Genomic DNA, 19,634 nt, shown 5'->3' on the forward strand with positions numbered 1-19,634 from the left:
AAACTACAGATATAATGAATAATAGAGATAGGCCATTTAATACATATTCCAAGGGGAAACTTGATGCAAAGCATTATTTTTTACTGTTTCATTGCATTTGATAGAAAAGGAGGACTTTGTGGCAAATAAATCAAGATTTTTGTAGAAAATCCACAGCCTTTAATACAGAGATTTTTGTTATAAAATTTGAAACATAAATTACTCACTTGATTTTCTATGATGTGCTAGTGTTTATTTTTTACAAAAAGTTCTAAGAAACTTGTAAATTCCAAAACACCTCGTGCTGAGTCACTAAAGTCGAGCGCACCATAAAAGGTGTACTTGATTTTGGCCATATTTATATTTGTTTTAACCAATAACTACATTTATAAACTCGTTTTAAGAAAATCAATGCTAGCACTGCATGCAATAATCCTTTATCTATCGGTCATCAAATCGCCAAATATGAGAGTACAAGGATAAAGGCCGTGAATTTTCTATAAAAATCTTAATTTATTTGCCACAAAGTCCTCTTTTTCTATTAAATGCAATGGAACAGTAAAAAATAATGTTATGCATCAAGTTTCCCCTTGTAATATGTACAAAATGGTCTGTCTCTATCATTCATTATATCTGTAGTTTTGATACAATTGAAGTTTGAAAAGTTCGTACAAAAATGGCTACAGAAGGGTACATAAACCTTAAGGTGAAATTGTTATTTTGAATTGCTATAAAAATGTCCAAACTAAGCTTTCATATAGTTTTTCTTTCTAAAAGTATTCTATATTCATAAGAACCAGATATCATTTTAAATAAAACATCATATATTCAGGAAAATATGTGTGAAATAACAATATGCTATTGATAAGTTTTCAGGGGAGAAAAACCTAAAATATTATTCTTTTGAATAAAGACTTTTTGAAAGAAAAAAATATTATCTCCCCATGGAAACTTCCTACAAACATATTGCAATTTTACACATATTTTACTGAATATGAAATGTTTTAATTCACATAATGTCTGATTCTTATGAATATAAAAGACTTTTCGAAAGAAAAACTATATGAAAGCTTAGTTTGGACATTTTTATAGCAATTCAAAATAACAATTTCACTTTAAGCATGGTAAAGACTATAATATACCTATACAAACTGATAGACTGAAATTGTCACAACATCATTAAAGTGGAGTTACAGTCTTATAGGATTGTAAGTATGTTTTATTTTATCCCCTTGCACTTTCACGACTTGACTGTGGTTTTCTACAGCAGTTGGTTCAAATTTCTGACCAGTTGAACAATTTGGTTTAATAAAACAAATTGCAATTTGGTCAAAATTTTGAATGAGTTGCAATTGGTGGATAGCAACACTAACAGTCAAGTCACTGTAAAACACTTTTTTAGATTATTCATAAGCAATGGAGGTAAAATTGCAGCTATATAATAAAGGTAGTCTTATATTTGTGGTTTTATTTAATCCTTTGGTTTATTTTTTATCTTAATATCACAACAAATAATTGTACAAAATAAAAATAAGTTTTATTGCACTAAAATTAGAATATTAAAAGTAAAATATAAATTACATGAATCCTAAAAGCACCGGATTACATGATTGACATGAAATGAATTGTTTATTTCTTATATTTACAATATCCAATTTTCATCACTGTACTTGTTCAGACATATATAATGCTCCTTGTAAAAAATCTGTCATTAGCACTATCACTGTACTTATTCACACTTATAAAAAAAATCTACGTATAAAATCCTGATTGCATTACTGCAATTAAAATTAATGTCCTCTTTTAATATGAAGATTCTGAATATATACTTTAAAATGTTAAAATGCTGCAATATGAGATCACATTTTTAAATTAAATATTATACTACGTTTGGGGTTATCATCAATCCAAAACCTCTCTCCAGTAGAAGAATTTTCTTTCCATATCTGAAGGCTCATATATTTTAAGTTCCTTTTCTTTTTTCAGTTCTTCTTCAGGAAAATAAGCTGGTGTTTCAGGTTCCCATTTTATCAACCGAAAATACTTTACTAAAGCTACACCTGGTATCCAAAGAACTGCAGTAAGAATTAAAAATGCTGCAACAAATTTATGTCCTCCCGGCCATGATAAAGCTGTCGTTGTTGCCTGGAATTACAATATGATAGCAAACACTTTTTAAATTATGCAAGTAATTTAACATTTTCAAGTGTATGCTCGTGTTCTGGCTAAATTGTTGATATTATTCAAGTCATTAATATGTACCCCAAGCAAAAGAATTAATCCCTCCCAAAGTGAGATCAATACTATTCAAAATATTGTTAATTTGAACACTTGGCCCACTTTCGAGTTAATATTCATTTAAAAAGGATAAAACTGTGGATATGTTTTGTGTGCATGACCTCATCACAAGCTAAACAACATTGATGCTGCCAATGAAATATTGAGACACCTGAAAACGGAATTATTGTACGCCAATCGGGAGGTTCACATGTATGTATAGTTGTATATTCTTAAATTGATTTGTCCCAAAAAGATTGCCTCCACTTGTAGATTTCCTTGGAATTTCTGGTACTTGGATTGATTGATTGATTGATTTTTGATGTAAAACGCCACTTTCAGTACTTTTGGTTATATTGTGGAGATAAGTTTTTTGGCTAGCCGCAAAACCAGGTACAACCCACCATTTTTTCTTACAATGTCCTGTACCAAGTCAGGAAAATAGCAGTTGTTATCTTATAGTTTGTTTTTGTGTGTGTTGAATTGTCGTTTGTTTTTGTTACATTTCAGTGTTTCTGTTAAATCGTTGTTTTCCTCTTATAGTTGATGTGTTTCCCTCGGTTTTAGTTTGTAACCTGGATTTGTTTTTATTTGTTGGCTGAAAAAGCCGTGGTATTTAAAAAGAACCACAACCGACTTTTGGCTGGGAAAAAATGACAATCATTAGATAGATGAAGGCACCTACCACGAGTGGGGTTCAAACTTACAACCTCAGTTTTTACGGGCTAGTGATAAATTGTAGAGGACTACTTAAATACTTTGGCCAAAATGGACATCTGGTAATGTGAGCAAACGTAATTTGAATCTTTATTCACTTACCGTTGTAGAATCCCAAGCATCGTAAGTTGTACCGGTAACTGCCATTTTTATCACACTCGCTAAGAATATGACGATGATTGCTAAAGGTGATACATATTTCCACATAATCAACCAGTAATAATTTGGTCTGTAACCAATCATTAAAGATATATCATCTCCAAATCTAAAATGAAACCGGTTAGAATTATGAAGGAATTAAGTATACATGATTCATCTTATTCAAAAAGACGAATCATTATAAAAAGAAGATGTGGTATGATTGCCAGGTAAACAAAATTATCGGGATCTGCATTTCAGTGTTTCGTTCTATCTTCCTATATCATTATATGACTTTGCAATTTAATATAGCTTAAAAAATAAGACTGTGAAGATCTAGTTTATGATTCTCAATCTCATGCAGTTTTACCAAGGCAAGTTTGGTAAAAGTTGGACATAGGCTTTAAAGATATTATCAAACACACACATATTTCGTATTTATTTCAGTTTATAAATGCTTATTTTTTTAACAAAATTTCTGTCTATAAATAACTGCTGTGGCCTTGACTTTTGATAGGTTGACACCAAAATCAAAAACTCACGTAATGGGGCATCGATGCATCTTGTTAGATAAAAGTCGAAATTATGGTTCAAAAGATCACATCCGAAACCAAAGATTTACACAAATTTTAACCTGTCAATGGCCGCTTTGACCTTATTTTTTTACCTCCAGACCCTTTAATCATTATATGGTATAACAAAGCACAGCTTGGTGAAGACTTGTGAAGTTTCCTTGTTCAAAAGAATGTGCAGAAACTTGAAATTATGACCTGCATGCTTGTAATTCCGACGGCCATTTGCCATATCATAAGCCGGTGTCGTATATTTTCAAGTTCTATTATTTAGTAATTGACAACCCTTAATCATCTAAATACAGATTCGACACTTTAAGCAATAAATCATATCATACCGTTTAAGTCCATAAAAGTAACTTATTCCAATGACTTCGAAAAATGCGATAACTAATAGTGGAATATTGCCACTAAATTCGTCAAAAAGAACAAAAATGTATGGTCCATTCTGTGTGGCAAAACCAAAGGACATCAGTAGGGAAACAGCACATAGTACACCTGAAATATAACAAAAATGTATGGTCCATTCTGTGTGGCAAAACCAAAGGATATCAGTAGGGAAACAGCACATAGAACACCTGAAATATAACAAACGAAACAGTAACACACGAAATAGTTGTTCACTAAACATCAGTAGTATAGGGAAACAGCACATAGTACACCTGAAATATAACAAAAATGTATGGTCCATTCTGTGTGGCAAAACCAAAGGACATCAGTAGGGAAACAGCACATAGAACACCTGAAATATAACAAACGAAACAGTAACACACGAAATAGTTGTTCACTAAACATCAGTAGTATAGGGAAACAGCACATAGTACACCTGAAATATAACAAAAATGTATGGTCCATTCTGTGTGGCAAAACCAAAGGACATCAGTAGGGAAACAGCACATAGTACACCTGAAATATAACAAAAATGTATGGTCCATTCTGTGTGGCAAAACCAAAGGATATCAGTAGGGAAACAGCACATAGAACACCTGAAATATAACAAACGAAACAGTAACACACGAAATAGTTGTTCACTAAACATCAGTAGTATAGGGAAACAGCACATAGTACACCTGAAATATAACAAAAATGTATGGTCCATTCTGTGTGGCAAAACCAAAGGACATCAGAAGGGAAACAGCACATAGTACACATGAAATACAACAAAAATGTATGGTCCATTCTGTGTGGCAAAACCAAAGGACATCAGAAGGGAAACAGCACATAGTACACATGAAATACAACAAAAATGTATGGTCCATTCTGTGTGGCAAAACCAAAGGACATCAGAAGGGAAACAGCACATAGTACACATGAAATACAACAAAAATGTATGGTCCATTCTGTGTGGCAAAACCAAAGGACATCAGAAGGGAAACAGCACATAGTACACATGAAATACAACAAAAATGTATGGTCCATTCTGTGTGGCAAAACCAAAGGACATCAGAAGGGAAACAGCACATAGTACACATGAAATACAACAAAAATGTATGGTCCATTCTGTGTGGCAAAACCAAAGGACATCAGAAGGGAAACAGCACATAGTACACATGAAATATAACAAAAATGTATGGTCCATTCTGTGTGGCAAAACCAAAGGACATCAGAAGGGAAACAGCACAGAGAACACCTGAAATATAACAAAAATGTATGGTCCATTCTGTGTGGCAAAACCAAAGGACATCAGTAGGGAAACAGCACAGAGAACACCTGAAATATATCAAAAATGTATGGTCCATTCTGTGTGGCAAAACCAAAGGACATCAGTAGGGAAACAGCACATAGTACACCTGAAATATAACAAAAATGTATGGTCCATTCTGTGTGGCAAAACCAAAGGACATCAGTAGGGAAACAGCACATAGTACACCTGAAATATAACAAAAATGTATGGTCCATTCTGTGTGGCAAAACCAAAGGATATCAGTAGGGAAACAGCACATAGAACACCTGAAATATAACAAACGAAACAGTAACACACGAAATAGTTGTTCACTAAACATCAGTAGTATAGGGAAACAGCACATAGTACACCTGAAATATAACAAAAATGTATGGTCCATTCTGTGTGGCAAAACCAAAGGATATCAGTAGGGAAACAGCACATAGAACACCTGAAATATAACAAACGAAACAGTAACACACGAAATAGTTGTTCACTAAACATCAGTAGTATAGGGAAACAGCACATAGTACACCTGAAATATAACAAAAATGTATGGTCCATTCTGTGTGGCAAAACCAAAGGACATCAGTAGGGAAACAGCACATAGTACACCTGAAATATAACAAAAATGTATGGTCCATTCTGTGTGGCAAAACCAAAGGATATCAGTAGGGAAACAGCACATAGAACACCTGAAATATAACAAACGAAACAGTAACACACGAAATAGTTGTTCACTAAACATCAGTAGTATAGGGAAACAGCACATAGTACACCTGAAATATAACAAAAATGTATGGTCCATTCTGTGTGGCAAAACCAAAGGACATCAGTAGGGAAACAGCACATAGTACACCTGAAATATAACAAAAATGTATGGTCCATTCTGTGTGGCAAAACCAAAGGACATCAGAAGGGAAACAGCACATAGTACACATGAAATACAACAAAAATGTATGGTCCATTCTGTGTGGCAAAACCAAAGGACATCAGAAGGGAAACAGCACATAGTACACATGAAATACAACAAAAATGTATGGTCCATTCTGTGTGGCAAAACCAAAGGACATCAGAAGGGAAACAGCACATAGTACACATGAAATACAACAAAAATGTATGGTCCATTCTGTGTGGCAAAACCAAAGGACATCAGAAGGGAAACAGCACATAGTACACATGAAATACAACAAAAATGTATGGTCCATTCTGTGTGGCAAAACCAAAGGACATCAGAAGGGAAACAGCACATAGTACACATGAAATACAACAAAAATGTATGGTCCATTCTGTGTGGCAAAACCAAAGGACATCAGAAGGGAAACAGCACATAGTACACATGAAATATAACAAAAATGTATGGTCCATTCTGTGTGGCAAAACCAAAGGACATCAGAAGGGAAACAGCACAGAGAACACCTGAAATATAACAAAAATGTATGGTCCATTCTGTGTGGCAAAACCAAAGGACATCAGTAGGGAAACAGCACAGAGAACACCTGAAATATATCAAAAATGTATGGTCCATTCTGTGTGGCAAAACCAAAGGACATCAGTAGGGAAACAGCACATAGTACACCTGAAATATAACAAAAATGTATGGTCCATTCTGTGTGGCAAAACCAAAGGACATCAGAAGGGAAACAGCACAGAGAACACCTGAAATATATCAAAAATGTATGGTCCATTCTGTGTGGCAAAACCAAAGGACATCAGAAGGGAAACAGCACATAGTACACCTGAAATATAACAAACGAAACAGTAACACACGAAATAGTTGTTCACTAAACATCAGTAGTATAGGGAAACAGCACATAGTACACCTGAAATATAACAAAAATGTATGGTCCATTCTGTGTGGCAAAACCAAAGGACATCAGAAGGGAAACAGCACATAGTACACCTGAAATATAACAAACGAAACAGTAACACACGAAATAGTTGTTCACTAAACATCAGTAGTATAGGGAAACAGCACATAGTAGATCTGAAATATAATGTATTCAATCGAATCAGCACTGTTCGAAGGCCAAACAAAATACGACTTTTAAAGAGTTGAATAAATCGAATAAATTCCGAATTGTGTTGATTGTTTTAGAAACCTGTCAATAAGATTATTTTGTGCAATTATTATTATGACACGTAAAAAAATAAATCAACATAACTTAATATTCAGTCTTGTTTGTTTTAGCATCTCCAATGGTGTAGGTTAACAATAAATTACATGGAGATCTAGTAATATTTGTCGTGATTCTAAACGGCAAATATAATTACCTGCTAATACATCTTTTCTCAAGTTTGTTATGAGGTTCATGTCTATTATAGATGTCACCACGCCCTCTAGTGTACCAAACATGCTGTCTAACCCAAGTGTCAGTAACATCAGGAAGAACAAGATCGACCAGAACGGTGCTGCTGGGAATTGGTTTATGGCTTCTGTGAACGCAATAAAGGCAAGTCCTGTTCCTGAACCCGACTAAAAAGATAATATACATAGGTTTATAAAAATATGCGGGAATGTCAAAGACAACTTAGCAAAATACATCTCGTATTGTATTCAATGGTGTGAACGTGGAGGAAAAATAAATATTTTCTACATAAATTCCTCATTTGTTTTTTGTCTCTATTTTCATTTTAAATTGTTTCATTTTGAACATTCAACATTCACACATGTTTTTCGATATCGAAGTTATAACAGAATAGATCCAAAACAGTGACAAAGTCATATTATTAAACATTGAGAGAAAAAAGAAGCAACGACATTTAGCAACGAATGTGTCAAAGAGACAACAACCCGACCAAAGAGCAGAAAACAGCTTAAGGTCACCAATGAGCAAGAAATTATCGCAGGAGGCGGGCTTCAGTTGGCATCTAAGCAAAAGTTTGCTTAAAAGTAAAAACACAAAAATACTGAACTCCGAGGAAAATTCAAAAAGGAAAGTCCAAAATCAAATGGCAAAATCAAAAGTTCAAACACATCAAACGAATGAATAACACTGTCATATTCATGACTTGGTACATTTTACCTTTTGAAGCTCTGCCTTCAAATCGCAGACTGGAAGTTCCGGCATTATCCCTTGTCTTTGTATCCATCGTTGAATAGATGGTTCGAACTGGGTAAATGTTGTTTGTGTTCCAGCTTTTGGTACTGTCAGGTCTGTTGTGTTGAACAGACTTATCAGCTGGCTATTCCTTGTTGCTAAGCAATCATTGTATGAGTTGTTAGCCTTGAAACCTATAGCAAACAACAATATGATACTGTAAAGAGCAGGACCAATTTCTCCTAAATGAGCAGATAAGAAATCTCAAAGTGTCAAATCCCACTTCATTTTTTATAAAAAGGAACCTATTCTAATTTTTTTTTAAACATAGCTCTGTTCCAGACCGTATGAGTATTTGGACCGTATGTGTACTTTTTCAAAATACGCATACGGTCGGATCGTACGCGTATGGTCTGACTGATATTAAGAAGTTGGTAAAGTTTATTAGATACAAATGTATATAACAGATCAAGACAACATAACTTATATCTCCAATTAATATAAAAAGTTCAACAGCATTTGACATAAAAACTTAATATTTTAACTATCTAAAAAGATCACGCTTATTTAATCTGTTAATCTTCTATATTTTGCAGGCCGGTAATTCATTAATCGCAGCTCAGTATGCTCATTGAAATTGAAGTTATCGGAAGTAAACATTATGTAGGAGGACAATTGTTTTAGAATATTTATAAACTTTACAAAAGAAATGCATACGCAAAGGAACATGCATAACATACGACGTTCTTTCTAGAAGCAAGCACCTTTGGCCAGAGTAACAAAATAGAATTCACGGATATACAATTAAACAAATATTTAATTTCAGTTGTTCGCTTATTCACTTTACCTATCTATTTTGTAATAATAACAATTTGTATAACTAAAAATAAGGATTTTGATAAATATTTGTTTAAATTTAACCCATATGATTCCAAAACATGTATGATCAGCTGGACCGTACGCGTATACTCATACGGTCCGACCCTATGCATATGTCCAAATACTCATATGGTCTGGAACAGCTCCAATACTTTTATAGTTTCCAATATTATCAAAACGATTTTCATTGCTACATATTGTTTTTGTTTCGATTCTTGGTAAACTTTGCATCGTGCAGAGTAACTTAGATAAACTAGTTATGATGAAGAAAGAGTGTTGCCGTAAGACGTCCAGTGGCAAGTTACGAGGAGGTTTTTTTTTTAATGATGAGTACATATTATCTCCGTTGATTATAAATATGATCCCCACAAGGTTACAGTCAATCAGTATTTTATCTTCATCTCAAATGATGCGTACCTTGCACAGAAACAGCCAATGTCAGAATGTTGTGAAGGACTGACAGGGAAACGAACCATACTAATTTCCTCCAAAACTTTGGTTTTGATAAGCAATGTCCTTCCAAACAATTTTATTAATCACCTATATTTTGAAAAATCACGCAGTGTTGTTACATAAATAAAAAAAATGACCAGTCAAGCAAAAACATAAATGCTATGCATTTAATTAGGTTAATAACTACCTAATATAGAAAATATGACGATTCCAGCAAAAACGGATGTGCCACAGTTGATAACCGAAACCAAGATGGCGTCAACATAACAGTTGTTTCTCACTGGCATATATGAGGAGAAAGCGATCAGTCCACCAAAAGCTAATCCTAATGAGAAGAAAATTTGTGTTGCAGCTTCTAACCATACTTGTGGATCTCCTAATCTAGAAAACTGCAATAAATGAAAGATGAAAACGATGTATGTTAAACTGTTTCTAAATCGTATAAAGTTTTGATGCATACGCATTTGAACAGATACTCCGTATAATGGTTATCTAATGTTTTTAAATGAACATTATTCCGTAGCGTATTTTAGAATATTTAAGGGGTAGTTGAGTGGTGAAACCATAGACGAATGAAAGAAAAAGGGCCACATTGAATTATAGTTGCTCACAATCATAGCGTTATCGCCCCTTTAACTTTTAAAGTAAAATCTCGTCTTTGCCTCTTCGCATTTTGATATGGTCTCCAATTGAAGTATTTACACTTTTTGGGGAATTCGCACATAAAGTATAAAATATCACAAAGAAAGGCGACATATACCTTAAAAAGGGACATTTAAACTCATAAGTAGAAATGAAACCGACAACGCTATGACAAAAAAAGAATAAACCAAAAGACTTATACATGTTCAACATTATTATACTGAACGCTTTTCTTTTTTATAGATCAAGGTTAGCATGTTTTATGTAAAAGCTTAACGTCTTTTTATCATGTTGTATATGTTGTACACATAAATGACGCAACATTAGAAATATTATATGTCCTCCTTCCAATAAAATATTTATTGATTAAGTTCACAAAAATTAATTTTGCATATAAATATAAGAAATGTAGTGTATTTTTATTACCTTGTTTGAACTAAAAAAAAAATTAATATCATCATTGTTTGGAGTAATGTACACGATATAGTAACATACATTTAAAAACGAATGAACATAGGATGTTAAATGCCGTCCCTTTATTGTTTTCCTTTGCATTTTATTAACAACACGAACAAACACATAGAAAAGACATAATATGAATTTAAATTTAACCAGTACAAATTAAGTCATGCTTTCGCCTTAACAGCAATATCTGAAGTTAGATTAGTGATTGTTAATTGAGTCACCCTCTTTAACTTAAGTCATTACGTATGTATTACTTACTTACTTATCTATGTAAATACTTACATCCGGTACAAAGAAATATTCTAGTCCATGCTGGAATCCTTCTAAAGTTACTCCACGGAAGAAAAAGATGATCAAAACCAAATATGGAAATGTTGCAGTAACATACACAACCTAGATAATAGTAAAGCTGCGTTAAAGGGGCACAAGCTACTGGATAAATAGTAAAAAGTAAAATCACAAAAATACTGAACTCAGAGGAAAATCAATTTGGAAAGTCCATAATCACATGGCAAAATCAAAAAACAAAACGCATCAAAAACGAATGGACAAGAACTGTCATATTCCTGACTTGGTACAGCTGATTTAAAGGGGCACTAGCTACAATATACATATTTTTTTCAACCAACTGAAAGTTTAATATTGATAATGATTCGCTTATTGCAGCCAGTATAGTTCAATTCTGTCAAAATAAGCTAAGAAACAGAAAGAAACATAGATGATGAATTATTCACTTGTAAGTGAATAATTTGACCCATTGAATCCGTATTCGTGTGAACTTCAATTTACTCCCTTAGCTAGAGATGGATTATGCATGATTGATGCATTTTAGGCTATTTAAGAAATATTGAAAGTAAAACAAAGGTAGTTACTTTATAAAATAAGACTTCCAAAATAATTCAGCAATAAAAGGAAAAAAATTTCGAAAAGATTTACAATTTAAAAAAAAAATCATATGGAAAATACTGAAGAGGAATGGTCTTTTTTATACAGATAGGACCGTTGGTTTTCCCATTTGAATGGTTTTACAGTAGTAATTTTCGGGGCCCTTTATAGCACCCTTTATAGCGTGTTGTTCGATGAATCATGTGCGCCAAGGCTCTGTGTTGAAGACCGTACCTTGATAAATGATGGTTTGCCATTATAAATTGTGACTTGGATGGAGAGTTGTCTCATTATCACTCATACCTCATCTTCCTATATCTATTTGATTAAAGTTAAAATGATCGTCCAGTCTTTCTGTAGTAACTTACTTTACCGGAAGATGCAATCCCTTTAATCATGCACATGAACACAATAAGCCAAGCTACGAACAACGAAACCAATATCCACCAGTTCAGGTTTCCAGTTTCCTCTACAGAAGACGAAATATCTAAAGTCTTTCTGTACCAGAAATAAGTTGTTGGACTGCTCATCTATAAAACGGAAATTATAGGGTCAACATAAATTTGTCAAATTTCATTAATAGAAAATAATAAGACGATACCGTTAAAGTCTCAATCAAAAGTTGACGAACAAAAAGTCACAGAAAAGAACCGAAACAGTACATAAATATATGTAAAATGTAAACCATAAACCCTGAAAACTTACGCATCTACACTAAGACTTCCGCTTAAACCGGTGCCAGGTTTGCCAGGAAATTCAGATAGTAAACGTTTTTCTCATGTTAAAGGATCATAGTGGTTTTGAGATGAAGAACAGCAATAAAGTTCGCTTTGGATTTTTTCAAGTATGTCTCGTGACAGAAAGGGTATAGTTCAAGGTTATTTCCTGTGTTTCTATAGTGCTGTTGAACTAAGTAAACTTGAGTAAAAGAAAAATCGTAAAAGAAAGTGTGTGTTGATAAGCTTCCGGTTTGAATGCCCTTCCTAGAAGATATTTGAAACAAAACTATTGAACAAATCTCAAGGAGAACCCGCAGTTTCAGAAAGCTAGTTCATAGTCAAAAACATATTTTGTTATGTTTTAATAATTAATTAAGAAATTAAGAAATCAAAATTGATACTATAAGCTGGTAGAGCAGCAGTTAAGGATAAAGATAGGCTAAAAATATTAATAGGTCATGGACCTCCTTTTCGAGATATTTGAGATTTAAAATATGGCAGGAAAAGTCTGACTCGGACTTTTACCTTATGTTTGCATTGGTAATATTTGGGTCTCAAAACAAAAGAACGAAAATCAAGAACCTTATAAAACTTTGGTAAATGACCTTTCATGAGCTATTAAGTCTTATATGAACAAATAATGTGTGTTATGGGGCAAAATATTTTACATTGTATTGTATGGAAAAACACCAAGGAGTCCGAACATTTGACACAAATTCCAAAACCTCAACTAAGCACATCCTTTAATAAGTGAAGTTGGATCCCTTTAATGATGTTTAAATTTACAGTCGGTTTGCAACTTTTGTGAAGTTGTGCATTCAATTTGCTAGTTCTTCTGTGTTCCTTTATTAGAGGTCTACAAACTATGCTTAAAGGAAACAAATTGGTTTGATGTTGATATTACACAATAGTTGTGCGATATTTACATGGAGCCTATTGTGACATCACATAGCGCAATTTCAGCTTTAAATTCATTTGATGCAAGTCCATACAATTTGTTCAGATGGTGTGGTGTTGTGTTTCGTACATCCAACATTAAGTTTTATTTCTATTTATTAATCTGGACGCAATAATTGTAAGTTAATAAAAATTCTGGGCGAAGTCGATTTTGAAAACTCAACCAAGAAATTCTTGATTACAAACTTACTTGTCCATTAATAATAGTTACACCTTTAATAGTAAATGCACCATAAAAATCAATTTTATTTCCGAATATCTACTTCGGTTTGTTGGTATTTTTATGAGCACCACGTCGTACACTCGGACCCCCTTTTTTCCCTTGATCCGCCACTGGAGCACCGTCGTACACTCAGGTTAATATCAATCTAGTTGTGCAGGAACGGTGAATGTGTCAAGGAGACAACAACCCGACAGAAGAGAAGAAAAAAGTTCAAGGCCACCGATGGGTCGCCAACGCAGCTAGAAAATCACGCACCCGGATGCAAGCTTCAGCTGGCCTCTAACAATAATGTATACCTATACCATACTTACATTGCACTCCTTTGGTACCGGATCTGGACATGCTGCCCATGGTAAGGTAGCTCGGAAACTCAGCACTAAATAATACAGACACCAGGCAATAATAGTGTTATAGTATAACGCTACCCAAAACGAGACAAAACAGCAAGCTATTCCAATCCCGCCTAAAAAGGGACTAACTTCATTCCATGCTCCTATGGCTCCTTTCCGTAACCTTTGACCTACTGCAAGTTCAAGGTAAAACAAAGGAATGCCTTCGATTGCCAACATTATGACATATGGAATAAGAAAAGCACCTGTAATTAAAAGGTATTAGTCTGAAATTACCTTACATTTGTTAAACTTGGAAAGCATGAATATCACTAATAATTTTTAAAATTGTAAACTTTCTAAAAAATAAACAGAAAAGGTGAACTGTAAAATTGTTGATGGTTCAGTTGCATATATTTCATAACTATGTCTTCTATGACATTGAGTTCACCATAATATGACACTGGTATTTTCTTCTGTGTGCTCATTTTAAAAGTTATTGAAAAATTTCAAATTGAGTTTCACAGTGTTGTATAAAATCACTGAACACAACCAATAAGTAAATAAGATATAAATGATACTGAAAACTTGCTGTTGAACACATGAAGGGTGTTATTTGAAAGATTTATAATACTTTTTGGGGTCTCTAAACATTTGCTCTGTCATATATTTTCCTTTCAGATGATGAGCATTGTAAAGAGCATTGTAAAGTGGTTGCCAAAACTGGTTATTATAAACTATTATGTGATATCGCCTTCTTTGTAACTTCTCTCAGAAGATAATAAGCATATATTTTACAGGTTATACACACCCATCAAATTAGTCATATAATATATGACTTCGCATTTTATTCCTTTTTGAAACGTTTTATGCTAAGAATCATGTTGTTTTAATTTGCATTGATGTAACAGGGTCAATTAAAAACAGAAAAAAGAAAATACACATATGAGAAAATAAAAAGAAAGAGAAAATATTGCTCCCGATGCCATAGGACTATCATGTTTATGATTATGATCTACAAAAGGGAGGAATAGTATCACTATCAAAGTTTGTGAATCTAGTCTTGTGGCATTGGTTTTGCTCATTGTCGTTAATTTCTGTGTCAGTTAGCCTTTTGTGAAGAGTTGTCTCAATGATTGGCAATCATAACATATCTTCTTTTTTCCATATTAAAAAAAAACAATTATTAGACAATTCATGTAGCCTGACTTACCTCCTCCGTTTTTCTGTGCTAGATAAGGAAATCTCCAGACATTTCCAAGTCCTACAGCGAACCCGACGACGGCTAAGAGATATTGTACTTTATTATCCCACGATTCACGTTCGGTAGATTGTCCTTCAATATCCTCTGTTTTCTGCTTCAATAACAATGCGTCCGTAGATAATGCTGCACTCGCCTTTGATGGCACGGACCCAATACTGCCAGAAAATATACTTCCACTCTCCATAGCGGACGAAAAGGAATTTCTTCGAGACATTTGAACTGGCGTGTGTGTATCTGTTGTGAGCGTTTCCCTTGACTCGCGCCAATTGGACGCACTCGATTCGATCGTGAACACACTGGACGTGTCCATTCCTTTGTTTACCTGCCCTTTCATTGGGTTATTGTTTTGTTTCTTTTTCTTGGTCATGATTAGGATTTGTTTTAGTTCAAATTATACCGATGAGGTTTTGCAACTGAAAAAAAAATATAATTGTTATTCTGTACTAAGTAGGTTTTTTTTTTATCAAAACATTATCACAACTTTGGTGAAATTATTTTTTATAGTTATAGAGTGTATTGAAAATTCATTTTAATACCACCCGATTATTGCATTACACATATGTGAGGAAAATTACTTCTTGGCTTCATAAAAGACTGTAATAATAATATAAATTTATTTGGCCGAAAACATAAATCTTTACATACATGAATTACAATAATATAAAGAACAATTACCAATACATATACAAATATTAATACTTATTCAGTTAAACTAGAATAATATAAATTAAGGCGGGCCACAAAAATTAAATATCCGCCACATAAGTTACTGATGCATAAAATGCAAAAATAAAATAAAATAAATAAACTAGAAATTTGACAAAAATAAAAAAAAAAGGAGAGGGCGGGTGGGTAAATTTCGATCTGATTACTCTAACGTATTCTAATGTAATGACTAGGAAAAAGAATTCACTTTAAAACTAAAGGTGGAGTGAACACAATTCAAAATCAGTTATGCGAGAATATCAAATGATCGGCCAAAGGGGGGTAACTAGAACATATTTCGCATCGTAATTACTAGTTTTTTAGAAAAAACAAACCAATTACACAAGTTGCTGGTGCATAAGCAAATTTTATATTTTTTTTCTAGTCATATAAGAAATACAAAACACAACATTTATTTACAGACCCACAATTACATTAATTGGGGATAATTGGTTGAGATACAAACGATTAAGTATAATTTCTCACGTTTCGTAGTATAGGGAGAAATTATTGTATATACGGTACTAGCGTAGTAATTTTATAAGTTTAAGTCACTAGGTATAAGACACGTGACTAATTTTATAGCGGGAAATTTTTTCCCTGATATTATCACTTTCTAGCCCGCCGCAGACAGGGCAACATTCAAGTTCCAGTAAAATTATGTATATAATTTGATACATGCATTTATATATATTTTTCAAAACAATATATTCGTCTGAGTATGTCTCGTGAGATGACTTGTCGCATGAGGTCGGACCCAGGTTTCCAGTTTACCCCATTAATGGGTTTTGTTTGGTTGTTCCTGGCTGGCGAGGTCGTTGATGATCGAGTTATTTATGTATGTATTTAGTTACATGTTTACATTCATGTCGGCTATATTTTAGCTCTCGTTGGTACAAGGTTTACTTTTTCTAGCTAAGTTGTACCTAACAGGATATTTCAAGGTTTTTTGCTATTAGGAGTCATTGTGGTTATTGTTGTTTTCCAATGTTTATATATATATATATATTTATTCAACTCGTCTAAACATCAACCCAACAATGTTAGATCTGTAAATTGCTTTCGCAAATTTTTGGTTCTTCCCTCGCCGGGATTCGAACCCATGCTTCTGTGATATCGTGACACCAAATCGCCTGCACTGCAGCCGTCCCGCTAGACCACACATTATTGAGATACATGTATGTAAATAAATTAATAAATTCCGTTGTCCACTATGCTTGCTGGGCTATCGGCAATACTATATATATTGTATTCATTCATGCCTTATAATAGATATGAGCGTATAGGGTATACCTCTGTAGATTAAGGAGGGACATTCTCTCCCTTTATAGAGGTTCATTTATGGTGAATACAGACTAGTCCCATCCATAACGTGGCAGTGGTTTAATGTGAAAAAATAACTACAAAAATATTCTTGTTTTTTTAGGTCAATATTAGTGTTAACATACACGTACTGACTTTTAAAATTACTAATGAACCGCTGCTCGACAATGTAGACATTTGCCTAAGTGATATTACTTAATACAAGTTAATATTATTTATTTGATTTTTGAAAAGGTTTCTTTTAAAATCTATAGCCAAATATAATAAGGTATTGTTGGTTTTTTTCATTGTTAAAGTCCGTACGTTTGCAAATAATTGAACAAAGTGCTGAATAAATAGAGACTTTATAACATAACTTTTCATTCGTATATATATGGGCATAGTCCTATCGAAGTAAAATAGAAATTGATCTCTTGACAGCCATTGGGTTCAAACATTCTTATACATACATGATCTACCCCTAACCATGCATATAGAAACGCACGTGACCTTTCTTGTCTGACTATTTTGACTTATATTGCTAAATATGCTGATCTCCTATTAGTTCGATATTAACATTTATGAATTTTGTTCTAACCTTTCTTTTTATGCCCCATCTACGATAGTAGAGCGGCATTATGTTTTCTGGTCTGTGCCTCCGTTCGTCCGTCCGTTCCTTCGTCCGTTCGTTCGTCCCACTTCAGGTTAAAGTTTTTGGTCAAGGTAGTTTTTGATGAAGCTGATGTCCAATCAACTTGAAACTTAGTACACTTGTTGCTTATAATATGATCTTTCTAATTTTAAAGCCAAATTAGACTTTTGACCCCAATTTCACGGTCCACTGAACATTGAGAATGAAAGTGTGAGTTTCAGGCTAAAGTTTTTGGTCAAGGTAGTTTTTGATGAAGTTATAGACCAAACAACTCGCTTATGGTTTAGCCCACATGATAAACTGGTCACGATTATGGTTTAGCCCAAGTGATACCGTGGTCTCGCTTATGGTTTAGCCCACACGATAAACTGGTCACGATTATGGTTTAGCCCAAGTGATACCGTGGTCTCGCTTATGGTTTAGCCTACATGATAAACTGGTCACGATTATGGTTTAGCCCAAGTGATACCGTGGTCTCGCTAATGGTTTAGCCCACATGATAAACTGGTCACGATTATGGTTTAGCCCAAGTGATACCGTGGTTTCGCTTATAGTTTAGCCCAAATGATATCGTCGTCATGTATATGATTTAGGCGAAATGTCTTCTGCCTTTTTTTGTATACTGCCTTTTCGACGTTTGTCAAGTTTTGCTTTGACATTGGTTGTTCTCTTTCGAATGATGAGTCGAATCAGGAACAATAATGTTGTTACATACTTTTCACAGGGTTGATTATCTTTAGTATTTTCGCCTTAATTAAGGAAAATTTAAGGAACATGTCAAGAAGGCGCAACTAACTACAGTCGTGTTTCCTTGTTAAAAAAGAGTAGCAAGACTCGAAAGACCTGTGTCTGGTTTGCCAACTTATCAACTTTCCTTATTTCTTATCTACATGAAATGAATAGCGATGAAAGAAATGAAGAATGTATAAATATATTGATTTTGTTCTTTACGGAGAGTTATACTACAATCACCTACATGTATCAAAACCCACAGGGCACACACAGTATGTTATGATCTGTTAGACTAGTGTAAGAACATTTGAAAATACAGTAAGTAGCAAAGTATATACATGACTCACCCATTTACAAAAATAAACATTCCATAGACACACTAAAGCAAACTATATTATATATACTGTTTTAAAAATCTGTATGATGTGTCGAGTCATCAGGCGTATTATACATGGGTGACTGAATTTGGACAAAAAAATGGGAAATTTAAAAATTACCCAACAGGTAACTAAATACAAGTTATGTATAATCATTAATGATACACATTTGTGTCTCGCTCTTATACTAGACACATGTTATGTAGTTGAATCAAGTTTTTAGTGTACCTTAATGTTATTAAATATGTTTAATCAGCCGTCGCTTTCTCACGGTGTGATAAATGGCTCTAAAAAACACTTTAAGTTAGTAAATAGATGATGTTTTTTTTTAAATCCAACCACATTGATCAGATACATGTCCGTGATTTAAACTTTAAATATCCATTCGTCAAAATAAGAAACAAAATAAATATTTACTTATCTTTTATTGATTGGAAAAAATAAGTTTATAAATATATCATACAGAATTTAATGCAAGAGTAATTCTATTGATACATTGGGCATGCTCATTGAAAGAAACAAAATGGCTTTGTCCTCACACTTTGTGGCATGAAACGGTAAGATAGTTATTTATTTATACAAATTTTGTTTTTGATTTTGTTAGAACACGTTTCTATCCAATCTATCACTTCCCTCTCAATTTAAGGTTAAAATGATAGAGAA

The 19,634-nt window shown here is 33.5% G+C and overlaps 1 protein-coding gene across 1 annotated transcript; it reads right to left on the reverse strand.

Annotated features, from left to right (window-relative positions):
- Nucleotides 1-1,500: 1,500 nt before the first annotated feature.
- On the reverse strand, nt 1,501-19,052 carry LOC134722194 (sodium-dependent neutral amino acid transporter B(0)AT3-like). The gene is made up of 11 exons (XM_063585778.1): nt 18,942-19,052; nt 15,153-15,616; nt 13,922-14,205; nt 12,080-12,241; nt 11,109-11,219; nt 9,907-10,108; nt 8,373-8,581; nt 7,621-7,822; nt 4,022-4,181; nt 3,076-3,238; nt 1,501-2,124 (listed from the first exon to the last, which is right to left on the reverse strand). Exons 2-11 carry the CDS (start codon nt 15,568-15,570, stop codon nt 1,882-1,884), a joined length of 2,154 nt encoding a protein of 717 aa, XP_063441848.1. The 5' UTR covers nt 15,571-15,616; nt 18,942-19,052; the 3' UTR covers nt 1,501-1,881.
- Between the last annotated feature and the right edge of the window lie 582 nt (nt 19,053-19,634).

This window comes from Mytilus trossulus, chromosome 6 (genome assembly GCF_036588685.1).
Source record: "Mytilus trossulus isolate FHL-02 chromosome 6, PNRI_Mtr1.1.1.hap1, whole genome shotgun sequence".
In the NCBI taxonomy this organism is placed as follows: Eukaryota; Metazoa; Mollusca; class Bivalvia; order Mytilida; family Mytilidae; genus Mytilus; species Mytilus trossulus.

Coding starts and splice junctions, on each gene's coding strand:
- LOC134722194 (XM_063585778.1), bottom strand. CDS start 15,570: ATGACCAAGAAAAAGAAACAAAACAATAACCCAATGAAAGGGCAGGTA. Junction 12,242..13,921: donor CGGTACCAAAGGAGTGCAAT/GTAAGTATGGTA, acceptor TCCGTTTTATAG/ATGAGCAGTCCAACAACTTA. Junction 10,109..11,108: donor AATATTTCTTTGTACCGGAT/GTAAGTATTTAC, acceptor CATTTATTGCAG/TTTTCTAGATTAGGAGATCC.